This window comes from Lactuca sativa, chromosome 6, assembly GCF_002870075.4.
Source record: "Lactuca sativa cultivar Salinas chromosome 6, Lsat_Salinas_v11, whole genome shotgun sequence".
NCBI classification, from domain to species: domain Eukaryota; kingdom Viridiplantae; phylum Streptophyta; class Magnoliopsida; order Asterales; family Asteraceae; genus Lactuca; species Lactuca sativa.
Window position 1 is genome coordinate 40,143,195 of NC_056628.2, and position 21,956 is coordinate 40,165,150.

The following is a 21,956-nucleotide window of genomic DNA, read 5'->3' on the forward strand; positions in this document are numbered from 1 at the left end:
ATGCTGTAACGCCTGTGAATTCGGGCTAGACATTTAAAAGATAATAAGTGATAGTCACTTATAAATAAAATCCTCGAATATGATGATTATTCATTTTATGTGTTATGAGCATTAAATAACATTTCAAAATAGAAGATTATCTAGGATAAATAGTCTTAACTAAAGTTGTAGTAGTCATGACCACAAATTATGTGGATATAAGGAACGTTTAAATCTACCTTAATATGAACAAGTTACGATCCCATGAAATTTTGCGTTCAACCCTATATGGCGGAATGCATCGTAAAAAGTGAATTTGAGATTGGTTGCTTATTAGCTTGAGTAATCTAAACAAAATTCGTAGTAATCATATAAGCGAGAGTGTGCGTATAGAGAACGTCCAATTTTGACTTCATATGAGGAAGTTATGATTTTTCAAAGTTTCGACGCAGCAGCGTCAACACATAAAATCGAAATTGAAATTAATTGAGTGTTAGCCAAAACAATCTAAATGAGAGTTAAAGATCTCATGAATAGGAACCCGTTGATATAAAGATGGTTGAGAATGAAATCCATATGAAAGAGTTATGATTTGTATACAGATTTTAACGGTCTAAGTTTATAAAAATATAAATTTAAAAATAAATTGAGAATTAGCCGATGGAGTCTAAATGAAAATTATAGTACTTGTTGATAGCTATGTGTGGATAAAAATAACATCGAAAAATGAGCTTGTATGAGAAAGATAAGATTTTTAGAAAAAATAAAATAAAATTCAGTGTGTGCGGTGCGCATAGGGCGCGGCGTGCATACCTTCTAGAAAGGGAGATACAGACCACCGAAATGATGACATGTGGCAGTTTCAATGAGGATTGATGTAGAGAAAAGGCGCAACACGCATATGAAGAGGTGTGCGGCGCCCCCCGTAAAATGCTATAAATAGGAGCTGAGCCTTCAGCCATTTGCTCACACCTCCAAAACCATTTTGAGTCTGCTAAATGGAAAGAGGCAATGAACAGCGAGATCCAGTTAGGGAATAAGGATCTTGAGAAATAGGATTAGAAGACTAATTGGACTTAGTCAAAGTAGTTACTTGGATAGAGTGTTAAAGCGTTTTAGCATGGAGAATTCCAAGAAAGGTGAATTACCTATCCAGAGCAATGTCAAACTGAGTAAAACTCAGAGTCCGATTATCGATGCCAAGATAGCAGAAATGAGTCGGATTCCATATGCTTCCGTTATTGGATCGATCATGTATGCCATGCAATGTATGTAACAACCCAAAATCCAGGTAAGCTTTATGACCCTTCTATTTTGAGAGTTGGCAAAATTAGTCCCTTCAGTTGTATGTTGGTTTGGTGAGTACGCTGAGCGTACTGAGGTGTACGCCGTGCGTACTCATGCGCTTATTTTGGACGCGGACTCGCCCGGGTACGCAGGGCGTACCCATGGGTTACGCTGGGCGTAGTGAGCCCAGATGCAAACCCTAATTTCTGGCTTGTGTACTATAAAAGGAACATGTTGTCCTTTTCCCTAGCCATAATATCCCCTTGAGTGAGTCCTTAGAGAGCTAAGATCCGTGCTTTAGCTTGTGTGTGTGTTTTTTAGCTTGAAGTTATCTTTTCAAGGTGAAGAAGGAGAAGAAGGAGCCATTGTTGGAGCTAGAAGTTGAAGAACAAGTGTAAATCTGTGTTCTACAGTGGTTGGAGATCCCTTTTGAGGTAAAAAGCTCAGAGCTTTCCTTGTTCTTCATAAGTTTTGCTTTTTGGATCATTTTTAGGGTTTTTGGTTCAAAGTTTGAGACTTTGTGAGCAAATAGTCTCCAAGAGCTTAGATCTGGCCTTTTCTAGTGTGTATTGTGTTGAGGATTCATAAAAATCCAGTCTTGGTCGTGGATCTAGTGTCATGCATGAGTTATAGTCCCATCATGGAAAGAGGAAGGGTGTTTTGAGCACAAAGTGACCTTTATAGCCATGCAAAGGCATAAAGGTCTCAACTTTATGGATTAAGTCGTATAAGAGGAGTCAGATCTGGATTTTGGACGAAAGTCTTAACCGATTAAGGCCTGAATGAGTTGGATAAGGAAACTGGGTGTTACGCTGGGCGTAACCCCAGTACGCGCGGCGTAAGGGGTCTCGTACCCCGATTCTGTGAAGGCTCCGGGTACGCCCAATGTACATGTTTGGTACGCGCAGCGTAACCCGGAGGGTTGAATTTTGTTGACTTTTAGGGTTTGGTCAATTTTAGTGTATTTGAGTCAAGTAAGGGGTCAAATGGTCTTTTGCCCTTCCTGAGAGTGATTAGAGGGATTAGTCTAGCCTTGGGGAAATATGTTGATATCGAGTGTTTATTTCATATGATTAGGCGGAGGCTAGGTCCTATTTCACAGAGTTCGAGATTTTCGAGTTACCGAGTTACACAAGGTGAGTCTTCTCACTATACGTTACCTAGAGTGGTATTATGAGTTGACCAGAGGGTCTTATGTGCTATGTATGAGAATATGTGCTATGTGATATATATGTATGTTGTATGATTTTATAAGACCGGACCGGAGGGTCCAACGATACAAACCGGACCGGAGGGTCCAACGATTCAGACCGGGCCAGAGGGCCCAACGAGCTATGTCCGGACCAGAGGATCCAACGAGCTATGGGACTGGAGGGTCCCGCTGAGACACATCGACCGGAGGGTCGTGCTATAGCCTCGAGTGGTGTATGTGTTGTATGCGGTATTTTGGGGAACTCACTAAGCATTTATGCTTACAGTTGTTGTGTTATGTGTTTCAGGTACTACCGAGGACCATAGGAAGGCGCCGACGTGAACCGTACACATGATGTGGATATTTTTCTATGATCTTCGAAATATGTTTTGAGTAATAACAATTGTGAAATACTCTTTGAGAATGTTTTTAAATGTAATTTGGTTTTTGAAAAATGAAAATTTTGTTTTGAAAATTATGTTGTTACAAGTTGGTGTCAGAGCCTTGGTTTGAGGGACTCGGATGCACCTTCGGGCGTATCTGAACTCAAACTGAGGATTTGAAAAATTTTCAACAATAAAAACTAAATTTTCTAAAAAGAGCAAGAAGTTTGAGACAACCAGAGCAGAGTAGTGTGTACGGTCAGCCAGCGCCCAAACGGTGAATCCCCAAAATACCCTTACATTATGTGTTATGAGATATGCTATGTTATGTTATGCATGCTAGAATAGGCTAGGTATACATATTAGGACTAGAGTGGCCTGATTTGTGATGCCTTAGCCTAGGAGATTACTGTTGCTATGATATGCCTTGAGAGTGAGTGGGTAGCAGTGAGGAGCTCGTGAGAGTTCTACCGGAGGGTAGCCAATGCATAGCGAGAGTAGAGTACTTGTGATCCGGGATCCAAGGAGGAGGACTTGGGGTGAATGTTGATGGGGTGTAGTCAGTAGTATAGCGCCCGTACTACTGAAGACATCAGATCAGTGAGCAGTCCAAGTAAGAATCCTTAGGATAATGGAGGACGGGTAGGGTTGTGTTATCGAGTGCGAGTATGCTCGATCGAGTCTCTGATGTTTTTATGTTGTATTTCAGAGGCATCATGGTTGGGACACGACACACACCTGAGAGCAGTGGTGTCAGCGACGAGGAGATTCGTCGGTTGATTCATAAGGAGGTGGCTGCGGCCATTCGGGCAGAGATACCGGAGATGTTTGGGTCTTTCAAGACCACACTGATTGAGACTTTTGATGAGCGGTATGCTGCTCTTACTGAGGCTGTTGTCGCTGCAGCCACCGCAGCTGTCGCGGCTGCCAGGCCGCAAGGGGGTGATTCGTTGCTGTATTGAGAGTTCAGCAACACGAAACCACCAGAGTTCGATGGGAAAAAGGATCCGATTGCTTCCATGAGATGGATTGCAGATGTTGAGGGGTGCTTTTACACTTGTTCATGTCCAGAGCACTTGAAAGTGCGGTTCGCGTTGAACCAGCTTCGCCTGGGGGCGAAGGACTGGTGGAAGTTTGTGTCAGTAGATTTCACCCCAGCGGAGCTTATTGCAGTGACCTGGGAGAGGTTCACCACCATGTTCCGGGATGATTACGTCCCCCTATGGAAAGGGAACGACTAGCTCAGGAGTTCTTGACCCTCAAGCAGGGTACTGATTCGGTTACTATGATTACGCGGAAGTTCCATGAGAGGGCGATGTTTTGCCCTGAGCAGGTGTCTACGGAGTAGGCTCGTATGAGCCAGTATCTAAGTGTGCTGAGGAGGGATATTCGGGAGTTCGTGGCGAACTCGACATACTGGACATTTGTCGAGCTCCAGAAAAATGCCTGGAAGAGGGAGATAGAGCTGGAGACTTAGGCCAGGGAGGAGGCGGAGTCTCAAGGGAGGGATCGGCAGTCGGTACAGTCTCAACCGGCAGCCAAGCGGGCTAGGCCCGCTGATTCGAGATCTGGGGGTGCGAAGGGCTGTACTTGTGGGAAGTGCGGCAAGAGTCACGAAGGGTCGTGCAGAGCGGGGGTATGTTACAAGTGCGGGAAGGAGGGGAATATCGCGAGGGATTGCCCCAAGGCGTTTTCGGTTTGCTTTCATTGCAATCAGACCGGCCATCGGAAGGCCGAGTGCCCTCAGCTACATCAGGGATCAGCGTAGGGATCTGCACCTGCTGCTAAGGTTATCGAGGTTCGACCAGCGAAGGTCGAGGCGCCGAATGCTCGCGGGAGAGCTTTCCAGTTGACAACGGAGGAGGTCCGCGCAGCACCCTACGTCGTGGCAGGTATGTATTCCTCTCTCTATTTATTTCGAGTCTGCGATATCATGCTTATATTATGTTATGCGTAGGTACTTTTCTTGTGAATTATGTACCTGCCTTAGTGTTATTTGACTCGGGAGCGAGTCGATCTTTTGTGTCGTTAGCTTTTAGTCGTCATATCAGTATTTGTCGAGAGGCATTGAGTCGGCCTCTGCGAGTTTCTATAGCTAACGAGCAAGCGGTGCATGCCACTGAGGTGATTCGAGGATGTAGACTTGAGATCTTCAGTGTGGGGTTCCCGATTGATCTAGTCCTGATTGCAATGGGGGACGTATGTGTTATAGTGGGCATGGATTGGTTGAGTCAATTTGGAGCTATTATAGATTGCGAGCGTCAGTTGGTGACGATACGAGACCCTAGTGGGGGAGTGCTTACGGTGTACGGTGAGGGTACTCGTCCTGAGTCAGCATTTTGTTCGGCTACCAGGGCGAGGCAGAGTCTACAACAGGGTTGTAAGGGGTTTGTGGCCTGTGTGATGGACACGCGGGAGGCTGCTAGGAGGCCAAGTTCGATTGATGAGGTCCCGATTGTGCGGGAGTTCCCCGATGTTTTCCCCGAGGAGTTGCCGGGTGTGCCTCCCGAAAGGCAGGTGGAGTTTCGTATCGATTTGATACCTGGGGCGGCACCTATCGCCAAGGCGCCCTATCGCCTTGCGCCGCCCGAGATGCAAGAGTTATCCTCGCAGCTTCAGGAGCTGCTGGGAAAAGGGTTCATTAGACCGAGCAGCTCGCCATGGGGAGCGCCGATCCTTTTTGTCAAGAAAAAGGATGGTTCACACCAAATGTGCATTGATTACCGGGAGTTGAACAAATTGACGGTCAAGAACCGTTATCCGTTACTGAGGATCAACGATCTGTTCGATCAGTTGCAGGGGGCGTCTTGGTTCTCCAAGATAGACTTGAGATCGAGATATCACCAAATGAGGGCACGGGATGAAGATATCCAGAAGACAGCGTTCATGACTCGTTACAGGCATTACGAGTTTGTGGTGATGCCGTTCGGACTCACCAATGCACCAACAACGTTCATGGATCTTATGAACAGGGTGTTCCGGCCGATGTTGGATCGTTTGGTGATTGTATTTATCGATGATATCTTGGTATATTCGAGATCTAGAGAGCAGCATGAGGAGCATTTGAGGGATCAGTGACTTGGAAAAGTTCCAAGCAGGTGACCGTGGCTGATTCAACATGTGAGTCAGAGTATATAGCTGCGAGCAAAGTGTCAAATGAGGCTATATGTTTGAAGAACATCATTGGAGACCTTGAAGTAGTGCCAGCCATAAAGGAGCCCATGGAAATTTTCTACGATAATGAAGGAGTAGTTGTCTTAACCAAGGAACCAAGGGATCATGGAAGATCCTGACATATCAATAGAAAATACCACTTCATCAGACATTGGGTAGAAGGGCTCCTCGTCATCAAGAGGGTATGGTCAGAATAGAATCCTAGAGATCTCCTCACAAAGGGTCTAAGTAGGATTAAGCACATTTAGCATGCAAGGAGCATTGGTCTGTAGGACGGTATTAGTTTTGGTGATTAGATATATATTTTAGAAACTTGTAACAATATAAATATAATTGGCATTGATGATTATGTAATGGATATATATATATATATATATATATATATATATATATATATATATATATATATATATATATATATATATATATATATATATAAGTAATTGTTTGCTATACTTTGTCACTTGTTTATCTTGTGTTTCACTTTGTATGTTTTACTTCCAGAATAATTGGATTGTTCGAATTATCCACAGTCGATCATACTTTGGAAGTAAGTAGTGAATTAAGACTGTCATGAATTGGCTTGTAGATTGTCTAAGTGTTTAGACATAGCAATGGTTTGTTATAACGCTCATGAGTACTCCTGAAATGGGAATTTGAGTATTGGATTAAACCTACACTCATTTGAATTACTTCATGGAATTTATCACGAGTAATTATGAAATGATAATATCGTATAATCTTTAAATCGAGATATACGAGTTGTTGTTTACGAGTTGCTTGTGCACTGATAATGCGTAAACGCATCAGTAACTTGATGTTATAAAATGTATTGATGTGTACGATTTGATAAGTAAATAGTACAAACATATAAGTCAAAATTTATCTGTTTCTTTTGTCCCAAGGGGTAAAAGCGATATCTTGGTCCCCTCGATGATTCTTGTTGACTTATGTGCCAGGTCTGGTCAGGGGATGTGTTCAATTAAGTTATTTGTCATACAAATCAGAAATCGGGAAACACACTCTTAAAAGATGAGAATGATTCTATTCCATGTCTTTGTCCATATGATATCTTGCAAAACGGAGGATTATATGATCCCTATCTTAAGGACACACAACTGACTAGGTCAGAGTTTGACAGCGGCTTTTGAGAACAAGGATTGCTAATCAGATTCTGAAGTCGTACTTGTAATTATAGTTATTAGACGTATCCAAATAGGAGACTATTGGATTAGGTGTCTAAGCCCATAACTATAATTGGTATGAACTTGATTTGATAGTAGCATGGTCCTTTTAGGTTGCATTCATTTCAGCAACTTGACCAGATAACTTATAGAGAGAGATGTTAATAAATGATTTATTAATATATTATGAGAATAATATATTAATTAGAAAGCATATTGTTTAATTAGTATTTGATAAAAAAATTAATTTGGAATTAATGTTGGGATTAAAGAAACTGATTAAAAGAACGAGGACTATTTTTCAAATCATTAATAATTGTAAAACTGGGTTGCTGGACTCCTTTAGCATGGAGTAGACGAAAACTATAGGGTGGCCCTATAGAATTTATCCAAGGCTTCTAGAATAGGAGATCCATGGACTGCTTAAGGCCTAAGCAGGAAATTAGGGTTTCCACCTGAAAACCCTAGCAACCTCAGCTATTTAAAGACCCCTTCACATAGGGTTTTCGGCCAATGCTTAGAGCATAGAAACCCTAGCCGATTTTCTACATGTTCCCTCCCCTCTCCTCTCATCCTCTTGCTACAAGTGTTTATGATTCATTAGAGATGCAACATTTGAGGCACTAAGCTTTCAAGAGTCAAGATCAATCAAGGAATTTTTGTTATTGCTACATAACAAGCAAGGTAATCTTCTTAACACTTTTATATATGAATTTCGAATTATATATGCTAGATCTAGGCTTATTGCTTTGGAATCTCATTTGCATGTTCAATTAGTGAAAAACTTAGATCCAAAGCAATTAGGGTTGCATGAACACATAGGATGTTGTTATGCTCAAAACCCAATAGTATTGTCTACTCGTTACTTCCAACGATCCATTAGGATAGGTCTCTTGAGATCATATATTTAGGATTAAAGAGTGAGAATAACGGAAATGGGTAATCGGATTATTTCTTTGGTGTAAAAGAGATATATTTAAGAGATTTTAATTAAATTTTTATGGGTTGAAAATCATATGTGCTCACCAGGCTCCCAAGCCTAACCCACTCAATTTCTTTGTATCACAGGTAACAATACGAAGGTTCAGGGATATTGATGCTTGAATATGCCGAGAGATTTAAGGAGTTTTAGGCCATTAAATAAATTGTTTTAAGGCCTTTAAAGACTAGTTTATGCTTATATTTATGTATAAGCTATGATATCCCAAGCTTTTAAATATCAATGAAAAAAGTTTATTCAAAAATGTTTTGGTATTGATATTATCTCACATTAATAGGGGGATAAACTTTGCGCTAAAAAGAATACTCTGTTTCAAATAAGCATAAACAAATTTTTTTAATTAGCCGTAAAATTGGGGATGTCACACGTGTTGTGTCAATCTTTGAGCATTGACTGTTGACTTTTGACCAGTTTGACTTTTGGGAGAACTTTAAAGAAATTATCTATATACTGAGGTTTGACCTCTGATTTTAATCTAGGTGGTTCATGTTGCTGATACTTTCGAGTACGACAGAGTATCTTCGTTTAAATCTTTGATTAATGTGAGTTTTCTCACTTCGATCTTTATTTTAGTTCATTGATATGATATCATAGTTTCCAAACATGAGTACTTCATTTTTTCCTAGTTCGCTTTTCTTTTGAATCGGAGATGAAGACACAACGGTTGGAGAAGGTTTCACTCACTCATATATCACACAACATATATGAGTCGCTTGAATTGGAAAGTATTGAGTCGTTTGAATCGATGATGCAACCATAAATCATTGCGCAGTTTAGAAACATCTTATTCTTTTTCTCTCTCACTCACTCACTCTCTTTCTCTACCCCTTTCTTTCTTTCTTTCTCTCTCTCTCCCTCTCTCTCTCTCTCTATATATATATATATATATATCCCCCCCTCTCTCTCTCTCTCTAATCTTATAAACTCAACCTAAAATGGGTTGAGGGGTTTAAGTGTCTATGTATAAATTTTTCAGTGGATAAATCATAAAAAATTATGGAAAAATCAGCTCCATATAGGTTTGTATGTGGATTTTCGAGCTATTCTATAATTTTCAAACTTAGTTTTCTACCGGTTAAAATTTTGTTTCGTTTTGAAAGATTTGAATTTTCAAACTTCAATTTGAATTTTAAGCTTATTTTTCTGAAAAAAAAAATTTCCGAAATTTCAAACATGTGATGTAAACTTTCTAATATGTTTTTCACATAAAATTTGAACAACACGTCATATATGTCATTTAAAACACACACACACACATACATATATATATATATATATATATATATATATATATATATATATATATATAACTTATGATGCTAAATATACAACCATTGATGTAGTCATCAATAGTAGAGTTGAAGACTCTATGACATTGATATAGAATTGATTTTCTAGAATCGTAATTTAACAAAATTCGCATGGTCAATAGAAAACCAATGTTGGGGTTGAATGAATTATGTCTTTCACCCTCCCTCCCCCCTCCTGGCAAGCTTAACATTAGAAATCAAACCTTTTGAAAATGATCAAGACTCGTTTCTTTTCATAAAAAAACGTGTGTCAGTAGGAAACCAATATTAGGTTTGAATGAATTATGTATTTCAATACCCCCCTCCCCCTAGTTTATCATTGGAAATCAAACCTTTTGAAAAATGATCAAGACTCGTTTCTTTTCATAAAAAATCGTGTTGACTAGAAATCAATGAGTTAATAAGAATTCCTACATGTTTTTTAAAGCAATTTTGATAATTCTCAAAATTCTATTTAAAAACTTTCAAGCATGAAATGTACATCAACTTCAAAATGCTTAGTTTTTCATGGAAACTACAATTAACGCTTACTTAATAGTAGATTCATTGTCACAAAATAAAGTTAACAAAAGTAAAATTTTTAATACCCAAATCAATTAACTTTAAAATCTACATAAACATTCTTCAAACAGTTCTATATTCAGGCTCAATAAAAGACATTGAACAATATCGTGTTTCTTGTTCTTCTAATAAATTATTGAATTTCCTATTCATCTTGAATCGAGTTGACGGTTGATAAATCATTCAAAAGTCTCAAACCCATCAACAAGGCAATACATTATTTATTTTCACTAGTGCATTTTAATTTTGTTTTTTAAGCTTTAAACTTCATATTTAGCCTTTTGGAAAGATTATGTCCAAAATTATCATTATTTTGAAAATTTGTTTTAGAACTTATTAATTTTGAAATAGATTTTTTAATTACAAACAACTAATTGGTTAACTGAAAAACCGAACCAAAAAACTGGTTAACCGATTTTTTTTTGTAACGATCTAGTTTCAAGTACTCTTCAATATTGGATTTAGTTTTAAAAAGAATTTGCATTTTGGTTATGTTACGTTGGGCATAACATGGAGTACACTGGGCGTACTCCCTTAAGTTGGTAACGGGTGTTGGTGACATATGTTGGGCGTACCCATACGTATGTTAGGCGTACCTAAACAGATTACAAACCCTAATTTTTAGGGTTTGGCCCCTATTTAAATGTCATTATGAACCTTGAGGTTGCACCCTCATCATCCTCCATCCGTCTAAAGACTCCTTACGAAGCCCTAGCCTTTCCTTGTGTGTTCTTGAGCTTTGGTGGTAAACGTTGGTGTTTTTGTTCATTGTGAAGAAGTAGGAGCTTGGTGATCAAGCATTGGTTGGAGTGGATCTTGAAGATCGAGAATATTCATCATATTGGCAAATCTCAAAAGGTATAAAGTTGTAACCTTGTTGATTTATCTCTTAGATCTAGCTAGTTTGCAGTTCTTGGCATATTTGGTCCCTTGAGTTGTTTCTTGTGAGTATAAGCTACTCTAGAAGCTTAGGATGATAGATCCTAGTGTTTCTAAGATCCATTGTGCATAGAAATAGTAGCTTTATAGGTTTAACTCAACCATGCAAGGGTTGATGTTCATTTCATGAGGTTAGAGTGTTAAAATTGGGTTTTGGGGATTATTAAGCCATGCATAAGCTTAAAGCTTCTGACTTTATGGATTAATGCCTTGTTTAAGAGTATATCTAAAGTTTAGACTAAAGGGTCTTAAGGGATTAAGGCATCCGTATGAGGATCGGTTCACAGACTAGTATGCCTAGCATACTTCTATGTGCGTTATGCGTACTGGGTTTGAACCCCGTAATCTGGACAGTGTGAGTATGCGAGGCGTACAGGTTGCGTACGCTCAGTGTACTCCGAACTATAAATTTAGAAGGTTGGGCCATTTTGGGGTTCAGGTGCTTTTGAGTTGGGTCACGATTATTTGGGCCAATTAAGGGAAAGGGTAAAATGGCCTTTTACCTGAAGGAGTCGAGTTTAATGAATTAGGTTCCTGATTATGGTTTATGAACTAATTATTTGTAACATCCACCTCAGGCACGTATCATAATATTGTACGCTTTGGGCTCCTGGCATGAAAACTTCCAGGGGGTCACCCATCCCTGAATTGCTCTCGCCTGAGCATGCTTAACTGCAGAGTTCTTTTGGGATCTGCTGCCCTCACAGCTTTAAAATGCGTTGTGATAAGGAAGGTATCCACACCCCTTTTAAGGAAATGATTTGTTCTCCTTCCAAGCCAATGTAGGATTAGGTGCAACCCACCTTCACCCCCCCTCATTATAGGGTTCGACGTCCCCGTCGAACAGATCGACTCGTGCCCCAGCTTTGATACCATTTGTAACATCCCCCTCTGACACGTATCACAATATTGTACGCTTTAGGCTCCTAGCACGAAAATTCCTAGGGGGTCACCCATCCCTGAATTGCTCTCGCCCGGGCATGTTTAACTGCAGAGTTCTTATGGGATTTGCTGCCTTCACGACTTAAAAACGTGTTGGGACAAGGAATGTATCCACACCCATTTTAAGGAAATGGTTTGTTCTCCTTCTAAGCCGATGAAGGTTAATATGATTAATTTCATAACAAAGTTCGTAAATACCACTAATATCATAACAAAATAGGTTAATATGATTAATACGACGACAAAACTGCAAAATTGGTCCTTGTGGTTTGCAAAAAACTTTGGATGGGATCCAAAAAGTTTTCGACTTGCATGGAAGGTCCAAAATCAAGAATTTTCTTTGGTTTTGGTCCTTGAAAATTTAAAAGGACTATTTTGCCCTTATTCTTTATTTTTCACATTTTCTTTATTTGTTTTAATTGTTTTATTATTAAAAAAACAAAAGAAAAGAAAAATAGAAGGACGGGTCCACCCTTCTCTCTCTCTTTCTCCCTCTCTCTCTCTCTCTCTCTCTCTCTCTCTCTCTCTCTTTCGACCCTCCATCTTCCCCATTCTTTCATAATTTTTTCTCTCTTGAATCCCAATCTTGAACATGATACCTAAATTTAAAAAACTTATAATTTGGTTTAAGATAAAATCTAATAGCAAAAATTAACATGGATAAACAAATAAATGCTTTTTTCATTCATTCAGAAATGGCTCAATTAGGTTAAAGCTCATTGTTCTTCTTCTACAAAACCCCCAAAAGATAGCAGCTTTTTCCTCAATCTTGTCGTCTAAAGAACACTTCGTGAATAATCTAGCTGTTGAGCAACACCACCATTCAACATCAAACACATCTTAATCACGATAACATTGTTCTGAAAATGATAGTTTCATAATTTTTTCAAAATCAAGTAATAACAAACATGAAATTAAGCTAAGAATCGACCCAGATAAATTTGAAACTTCAGAAGAAATTATTTGGTATAGTGGTAGCGAATTTCAGTTCTTGTTCTGAATTAAAGATGAAACTAACATCCAAAATGGGACTATGAGATTGATCAGACAAATTGGAATGAAGCGCACCAGGTGTATGAACACGCTAATTTGATTTCTCTTTAACCCTAGCCGTCTTTAAATTCTACGGCGATGACATCTCATTCATCTTCCACGCAGGCGTCATCCTCCACGACGACGCTGATTTATTGATTTACTGGATCTGGACTCGCCTCCCACCTAATTCTTCCCCATCATAATCGTTCTCTTAAATTGGTAACTATGCACTTCCGGATCTTGCTCGCTTAATGTGTAACAGAATCACAATGGCGTGAGTGGGTTTTGTTGTGTAAAAGAGAAGGGTATCAACCATTGATGAGGTAGAAAGGATAGAAGGGTTGAGGAAGACGACCTGATGAGAGATAGAGAGGGAGAGAGAGAGAGAGAGAGAAATCGGGCGGGGTGGACTCGCCTTTTATTTTTCTTTTCTTTTGCTTTTTTTAAATTATAAAACTATTAAAACAAATAAAGAAAATGTGAAAAATAAATAATAAGGGCAAAATAGTCCTTTGAAATTTTCAAGGACCAAAACCAAAGAAAATTCTTGATTTTGGACTTTTCATGCAAGTTGAAAACTTTTTGGACCCTATCCAAAGTTGTTTACAAACCACAAGGCCCAATTTTGCAGTTTTGTCTTAATACAACACTAATCATTCTTCAAATAGTTTCTATTGAGATTGAACTTATTCTAAGTGTTAAAATTTCATTGTTTTCTATTGTTCCACTCAATGTGTATGCAATGATTAATTGTTCGGCGCTCGCTAATTGGTCTACTAGCCCCTAGTGATTAATTGAAGATTAATCAGGACCTTGTCGAAAATTTTACAATATTGCTATATACCAAACAAATTCTACCTCAGATACGACCTTACATGGTTGTTCCTTATCAGCTATACGCCGATGTTCTTTCGGGATTCTTGATAAATCTGATAAAACACATTTTAACGATTAAACTTTATTAATACGAACGAATACTAAAACTTAGTAGTATTCGTATTTAGGTCATTTTAAAAGGGAATATGATGTATCAGTCATAGAGCTAATGTTTCTGCGACTCTTCCATCTATATCAGGTGAGTGAATAGTTACTTTCATGAATATGATTTTAATACAAAGTACTTATTAAAATGTATTAATTTTTTTGTTGAAAGTTTATTTGTGGATTAATTGCTTATTATCTGAAATATTTGTTAAATGTATATTTGATAACATATACTCTATGAACCAAATATGGATAGTTATGAGTTAAATGTTTATATGATATTATTACATGATAATCTTAAAACTAGTGTTGATGACACTGAAATAGCTTAATTTTTTGTGTTATGATTTTATAGATACATCACCTTGTCATAGGCCTTCTGGAATACCCATCACTAATCATAAATATAACTAGACAAATACTTGTGTGTTGCGCAGAGTACAACAATATATTCGAAATCTTTACAAATATATGCTTTTTAAATATATCAATGACGTTGTTTTTAGATATTCTATAATAAATCTAATAATACGTTAATATAAACATTGTTTGTTTTGTTTATATGATAATGTAGACATTTTTTAAAATTCTATACTTCCAGTTGTCTTAATGACATCTACCTATGAGTTACTCATTGTAATTTATAGTTGTTGTTATGATAACTACTTTTAAAAAGTTTATTTTCTTAAGGTTTTAATTTCTATTATTGTAATTATTTACAACATAAAACATCGTTTTTGTTTTTAAAGGTAACAATATAATTTTTGTATATAATGTTTTTTTTAACTATTATTGTTTCAAGTTATTAATATATTTGGAAACTCTTAATTATTTTAATTTGGTTTCATAAATTTAACATTTCCTAAATTTATTTGATGAATATTGTTGGTTTTTTTTATTGCAACTATTTAAAACAACAATCATTATTTTTATTTTTAAAGATGACATTATAATTTTTTTATAGAATATTATTTTTAACTATTCTTATTGTAAGTTATTTTTAAGCTACTTATTTGAAAATTATTTATGATTATAAAAAATAGTTTCATGGTTTTTTTTTTTTTTTAATTTAGGATGTTAATTTATGTTTAACACTATAATCTATAACTTTTAACTATTTATAAAAAATATCTCGATGTTTTTCAAGTTTAAATGAAATTTTGATTTAAGTTAACCGTTTAACATTATATTCAAATTAATAATTTAAATATATTGCATAAAATCATAAATTATACAAAAATTATGACTCTAAAATAACAATTGTTCATATACGACAATATATCTAAACTAATAAGTTAACTGTAATATGTTAAAAAGTTAAAGTCATAATTTTATAAATAAAAATAAAATATAATATTTTAATATTATATTTTAGTTAGCTTATGATTAGAATTTAGTTTTTGCGTTAATTTGACATTATTAACCAATTTATAATAATTATTAGAAAGAAATTAAAAGGTCATGGAGGTTTCAAATGCATGTAATACAAGTAAAAATGTCTTATATATATATATATATATATATATATATATATATATATATATATAGATAGATAGATAGATAGATAGATAGATAGATAGAGAGAGAGATAGATGGGTGCTATGTCACTACCATCTCATTACCACATACAACCATATTAGTTTAGTATGCTCTCCACTCTATATCATTATATCTCCTTTATTTTTTTGATTATTTAAACATAATATAAAAATTTTAATTATTAAAAATATAAAGAAAGATAGAAAAAGAAAAATATATGATTGCGTGTGGTTAATTATGGTGGTGACCACAATCCACCACTCCACCTTATCACCATTATCCACCATAATTTATCGGGGTGTTATTCATATTCTTATTATTATGCCACATCAACATCAAACACAGTTCGTTGAATGTATACCGAATTTCTTATGATATATGTTTAAAGAATTTATCAGACGATGCCAACACACCTCCTAGGCTCCCACTTTTTCCCCTTTTGTATGAATAACTCAGAATTATAATGAAATTATAAATGAATATTCAAATACAAGTTTTTTGATGATTTAGGCTATGTTGGACATACTAGTTAAAAAGCTAGCTAATAAAAATAATATTTGGTAAAAACTAACTGATAAGTTAACTGAAATATATAAAATAATATAAAATGACATCTAGAAGAATATGTTTTTTTATAATTAATTAATGGTATATTTGAAAAATGTTAAGAAAACTCATGAAAAATTAAACTAATTAGTTTTTTTTAAAGCTAGCTTATAAGTTAATTTTTAGTTTGTCAAACATGACAATTTAAAAAAATTAAAAAAATACGTTATCTATAATACACCAAATGCAACTTTAATGATTTACTAAATACCGTTAACTAATACAAAGTTCGTATACATGAGCAATTGGAAATTTAAGTGTCAAAATTAATTTCATTTTTAACCCAAAAAAAAGAAAAAACTAAAACATGTGATAATTAGAGAATTAGAGAGTCGTTGGCATGGCATAGCATATCCTTCTCTCCTACCAGGCATTTTCTGAGAAATGACTCGCCTTGTAGCTTTTGCTTCTTTTTTTGTTTATTGTAATTTAATATTTGAACTACTTTTATCACAATACAACAGAAAAAAACAAAAACTGGATTATCGAATGTTGCATTTGTTTGTAAGAATCTTAAAATATTGTCACTTTGTCACGTTTTTCATTCCTCACATTTTTCAAAGAAATGGTTGGCAGTTTTCAAACTAACTTTTAATGGTAAGATATAATTCGAGCATAATAATTTTTCTATACATATAATAATTTATATTTAAAAGGATCGCACATTAACAATTTATATGGTAAAATGTGAGAATAATTAACATAATCGTCATTCATTCTTTCCATTATAAATATTTTATGGAAATTATTGATTATTGAGTACCCAACTTTACATAATTATCCCACATAACTTAAAATAATGGAGAGAGAATCTTTGAGCCGTTCTTATTGATTGATTACTTTAATCTAAATATTTTTCTAATTGAACTTAAATTAATAGTTTGTTTATTAAGGAGAAAAGTCTCTTCATTAAAGTTACACAATGTTCTTTTGAAAAAATGGAGGTGATGGCCATGACCTTTCAAGATTCTTAAAAATGCATCACCAAACATTAGACATTGAGTGTATTTTTTGCTTGCTATTCTATTTTTTATTCGTATACAACATTTTATGGTTAATAGAATTTTACAATGTAATATTTTAAAATACAAATTGTTGTGTATAAATAAATTTTATTGTTTACAAATAAAATCTCTACAACTTTTTTTATGGGTTAAATATTATAATTTATTTCGGTTAATGAAAGCTATATAATTTTTAGTTCATTTAGAAAACAACGTTTAATTCATTTTACTAGACACATATTTACAATCTTTTATGTGCATGCAATTAGCTATACCTAACATAGATGTATAAACAATTCTTTGGGACATTTCATCAAACACTTTACATACCTCCTTTTATGGGTTTAAACATTATAATTTATTTCGGTTTATGAAAGCTATATAATTTTTAGTTCATTTACAAAACAACGTTTAATTCATTTTACTATAAACAACTCTTTAAGACATTTCATCGAACACTTTATATGCCTCTTTGAGATCTCTAACATTCCAAAATTCAAAAAACAAATTCACATTCATTAATTAGTTTTCAGAAGATACCAAACTAGAATATCCAAAATCATATTCAATTTTCATTAAAAAAAATCATAACTTTAAGATCAATAGAAGTAATGGAGGAGTAAAACCATGTGAAGATGAAAAACTTAAAAATCCTTAAGAATGTCTCAAAAAGGACACAATTTCTATATATAGTATACACACAAGTCCCAATAATTTCCCAAAAAATATACACATACCAGACCAGTTTCAACAGGTCAAAAAATAGTCTACATCGAGAATCCAAGGAAAAAATAAAATCTTTTTTAAATATAATTTTATATAACAAATACTCAGCCAACCTGCTGATTCTCCGATGCAATAGCATCTGTCACCATTTCAAGAACCTCACTCATTGTTGGCCTCATCTTCGGATCTTTCTCCAAACATTTCTTAGCAATTAAAGTCACCTTCTGCATCGATCTCTCTGAATACCCTTGGAGCCTCGGGTCAACTATTAGTTTTGACTTTTCTGCCCCTGCGTAGCAACATACCAACCTCAAGCATTGGGAACTGTTCTCAGGGTTATTTTGGGTAATTGGAGGTCGACCTGTGATAAGCTCTTCAAGAAAGATACCATAGCTCCATACATCAACCTTCGATGTCAGTCGACCCGTTTGAACATATTCTGGAGCTGCATATCCTTTTGTTCCTACCACCTAAATAAATTTCCATCATATTACAAAAATCACAAAAACCAAAAACTATTTTCGATTTTTGCAACAAAATCATATATATATATATATATATATATATATATATATATATATATATATATATATATATATACCATTGTTGAGACATGGGTACGTCCATCTTGTGGGCCATCTCTAGCAAATCCAAAGTCACAAAGCTTCGCATTCCAATTGTTGTCTAAAAGAATATTTGAGGGTTTAAAGTCCCTAAAGACTATCTGTAATTAATAACAACATCAAGTCAATTGATGCACCCAAAAATAACAACACAAGGATTTAACGTGGCTCAGACAATCACCAATCCATAGCACAGACGCAGGATTTCATAGTAGGGGTGTCATAGATAAATTTTCGTAGTGTCATGTTAGTAGAAATTTTTTTTTTGATATTTTTTGCACTGCTTCCGAAAAACCAGGTGTTGCCGATGCCACTACGGGCACCATAGTAAAACCGCCGTCAATCAGGTTAATCGCGGTACATCCACAGACAAACTAGAAAGATTTTATTAGATTCGTAGAATACAGACGTCACGCATGCTTTCTACTTTTGGGTTATAGAGGTACAGAGAGTTCTATTTATAACGACAAAAGTGACCTGATGATATGATGACATGATATGATGGCAGATCAATCTCCACAACTATTTAAAGGAATATTTTACCTTTGCCTTATGTAAGTGCTCCAAACCTGTAGCGGCATCTTTAGCTATGTTTAGTCTCCTACCCCATGAGAGAGGTGTATTTGAGTTAGCTGCTAGATGACCATCTAAGCTTTTTTTAGGCATATATTCATACACCAAAAGCAACTGGCTATCTTCATTACAAAACCCAATTAGCTTCACAAGGTTATCATGGTTAATTTCCCCAACATTCACTTCAGTCAACCATGTTCTATATCCCTATTATCCAAAAAGTACAACATTCATTAAACATTTAAAAAGTTTAAAACTACAAATGTTACTATATAAGGAAAGTGTTAAGGAAGACTTACCAGTTGTCCTGGTTTAATTTGCTTCACAGCCACCTCAATAAGAAAGGACCGATGTTGTAAGCTTTTCACTGTGCCTTTATATACAATCGCAAATCCACCCTCACCGATTTTGTTAGAAGCGTGAAACTCTTTAGTGGCTGTTTTAAGTTCGGAAAGTGTGAAATTCCGAAGTGTTGGGCTTATGTTTAGATTCGGGGCAACAGTTTGATTCATTCGTGAAGCATCAACAAATCGGGAATTTGCAGTATGAAAGACATCAACTGTTGTGGTTTCTCGTGCATTTTGTGCATACAAAAAAGAGAAACATCGGAAATGGAAAACCATTGTTTTGAGCCTTGAGTCGCATGAGAGAAAGGTGTTCTTGTTGACTATCTGTCCATATCAACGATGAGCTTTACAGATTTGGCTGTAATAAGAAAGGAATCACGAATAAGAACATTATGATTCATATACTAAATACACTTTTCCCCAAAATAGAAATGGACTTTTTGATTAAAAATCTATGGATAGCGAATAAGAGTTCGAAGATCTAATTAGTCAAACAGATAATCCAACTAACGGATGCTAAAAACAACAATCAAACAAAACCTAAAATCGTTAACCAGATCAAATCAATGACCCAATTGACGAATAAAGTGAAATCGATTTACATCACAATCAGCGAATTCGAGTTAAACCCACATGCGATTTCCAGAAAAAGGAAGGATTTTTTCGAACCTGGAAGCTCAAGAGCAGGAATCGCCATGATCTTCAGAGCTTCCCACCATCCGAAGAGGGGAGCTAGAAATGCTCATTAAAGACAAAAATGAAAGTCTACCCAGAACAGCAAACAGAACAGAAGTGAAGGAAAAATGTTAAATTTCGAAGTGAATTTCTCTCAAGATTCGAAGTCATATAAAATAAAAAAATTGTTTTGAAGAAACCCAGAAACGATGGTATGAACTATGAATGATTAGGGGAAGGTTCGTTAAAAGAATCGGGTATTTGAGGACACGGTCAATTAGTTAACATAGGATTCATCTTATTCTTTATAAAATCTTCGTTGGTCGCGTAGGGTGCGCGTAAAACTCATCTCCGTCGACGACCAACAAGAAGATGGTATGAATTCACTTTGTATGTTTTTATTTATGTTACAAGATGTAAGACATGAATCCATAAATTTATCAATAAATTACCACTATACAAATTAATAGTACATCCTTTTTGTCTTCTTTTTAAAAATTAAATATGTGAATCTAGATTATCAATGATAACGATCGTGAGATTTTATATATGAACGTTTAGAACAATTCTATAGTGTTCCGTCATTTTAATAAAGAGAAATTGAGTGATCTACCTCATATGAATGAACTTTTTTTAAAAAAAAAGAATAAACAATATTTTTTAATTTTTGTAAAATGACAAGTATGTTCGGAACATGACATTACCGAGTGAACTCCGGGGACACCGGGGTAAGATTCTAGAGAAGTGTTCCTGAACAGTCAAAATTATTATTTTTATTTATCTATGGTTTTATATGTTTTTTATATAAAATGTATATATTGCAAAAATAGAAAAAACCGCAAAAATAATCCCCGTGGTATGTATTTGTTTTGGGTTTTCGTCTAAACATCGATTTTTTTTTTTTTTTTTTTGCTTCGTGGTCCTTTTGATCAGGTTTGTATGTAGTTTTAATATCTCTGAAACTGTTTTGAGTTTTCGGCTCTCTCTCTCTCTCTCTCTCTCTCTCTCTCTCTCTCTCTCTCTCTCTCTCTCTCTCTCTCTCTCTCTCTCTCTCTCTCTCTCTCTCAAATGAACGCACACAATTAGTTAAGACACATACACATATATACACATGAGGTAGAGTTAGAGAATCTAACCCAATTCTAATTAGTAATCAAGAAATCCACCTGAAAAGAGGGAAATGATCGGTTTTTTTGCTTCCACCATTTTCTACATGTTGACATTAGTAATCAAGAAGCTACAAAAAAGCCCTTTGTTCTTCACCATTTTATTTTTACCTATATTTTAATTCGAGTATACAAAAAATATTCCCATAGTTTCTTTTGTTTGGTTACCTGCATACACACGTGGGAAGGAGTGTATGATTTTTCTGGTATGATTTTGCGGGTATTATTGAATATGAAATCGATTTTGTCTTTCGTTTTTGAAACTCAAGAACTAAAGAGCAAAATCGCAGATGCATCTTTCGTCTTAACCAACCACCACCACAAAGAAACATACACACATAAACACGCTCACCTACCAATCATAGGTTACTGGAGGAATAAGGAGAGTTGGTAACCTGAGGATGAGGGAACGGTTTTAGATGAACACACAACTTCTTGAAACAATTCATATTCACAAATATCAATTTCAAAAATAAAAGCACACATGTACAAACAAATCACTTTTTGGGGATGAAAACATACACCCAAATCGATTTCTGGGCTTTTTTTTCATAAAAGATTTGAAGAACAAATGAATCATATTCAATTTCTGATTTTTTTAGTCCCGTAAATGTTTCAGATTCATGAGTGTGAGTGTGTATTTTCTAGAACAAACCTAAAAAAATATTTTCTACAAATGGTTTGTCTGTGAAGATGATGAAACTCGTGAAGCTTCATGGGCTTTTTA

At 35.4% G+C, this 21,956-nt stretch overlaps 1 protein-coding gene across 1 annotated transcript; it reads right to left on the reverse strand.

The window, feature by feature from the left end:
• Positions 1–17,749: 17,749 nt before the first annotated feature.
• On the reverse strand, positions 17,750–20,452 carry LOC111894087 (serine/threonine-protein kinase PCRK1). The gene is made up of 5 exons (XM_023890160.3): positions 20,058–20,452; positions 19,341–19,746; positions 19,012–19,248; positions 18,447–18,569; positions 17,750–18,315 (listed from the first exon to the last, which is right to left on the reverse strand). The coding sequence occupies exons 2-5, from the start codon at positions 19,662–19,664 to the stop codon at positions 17,950–17,952; spliced, it is 1,050 nt and encodes a 349-aa protein (XP_023745928.1). The 5' UTR covers positions 19,665–19,746; positions 20,058–20,452; the 3' UTR covers positions 17,750–17,949.
• Between the last annotated feature and the right edge of the window lie 1,504 nt (positions 20,453–21,956).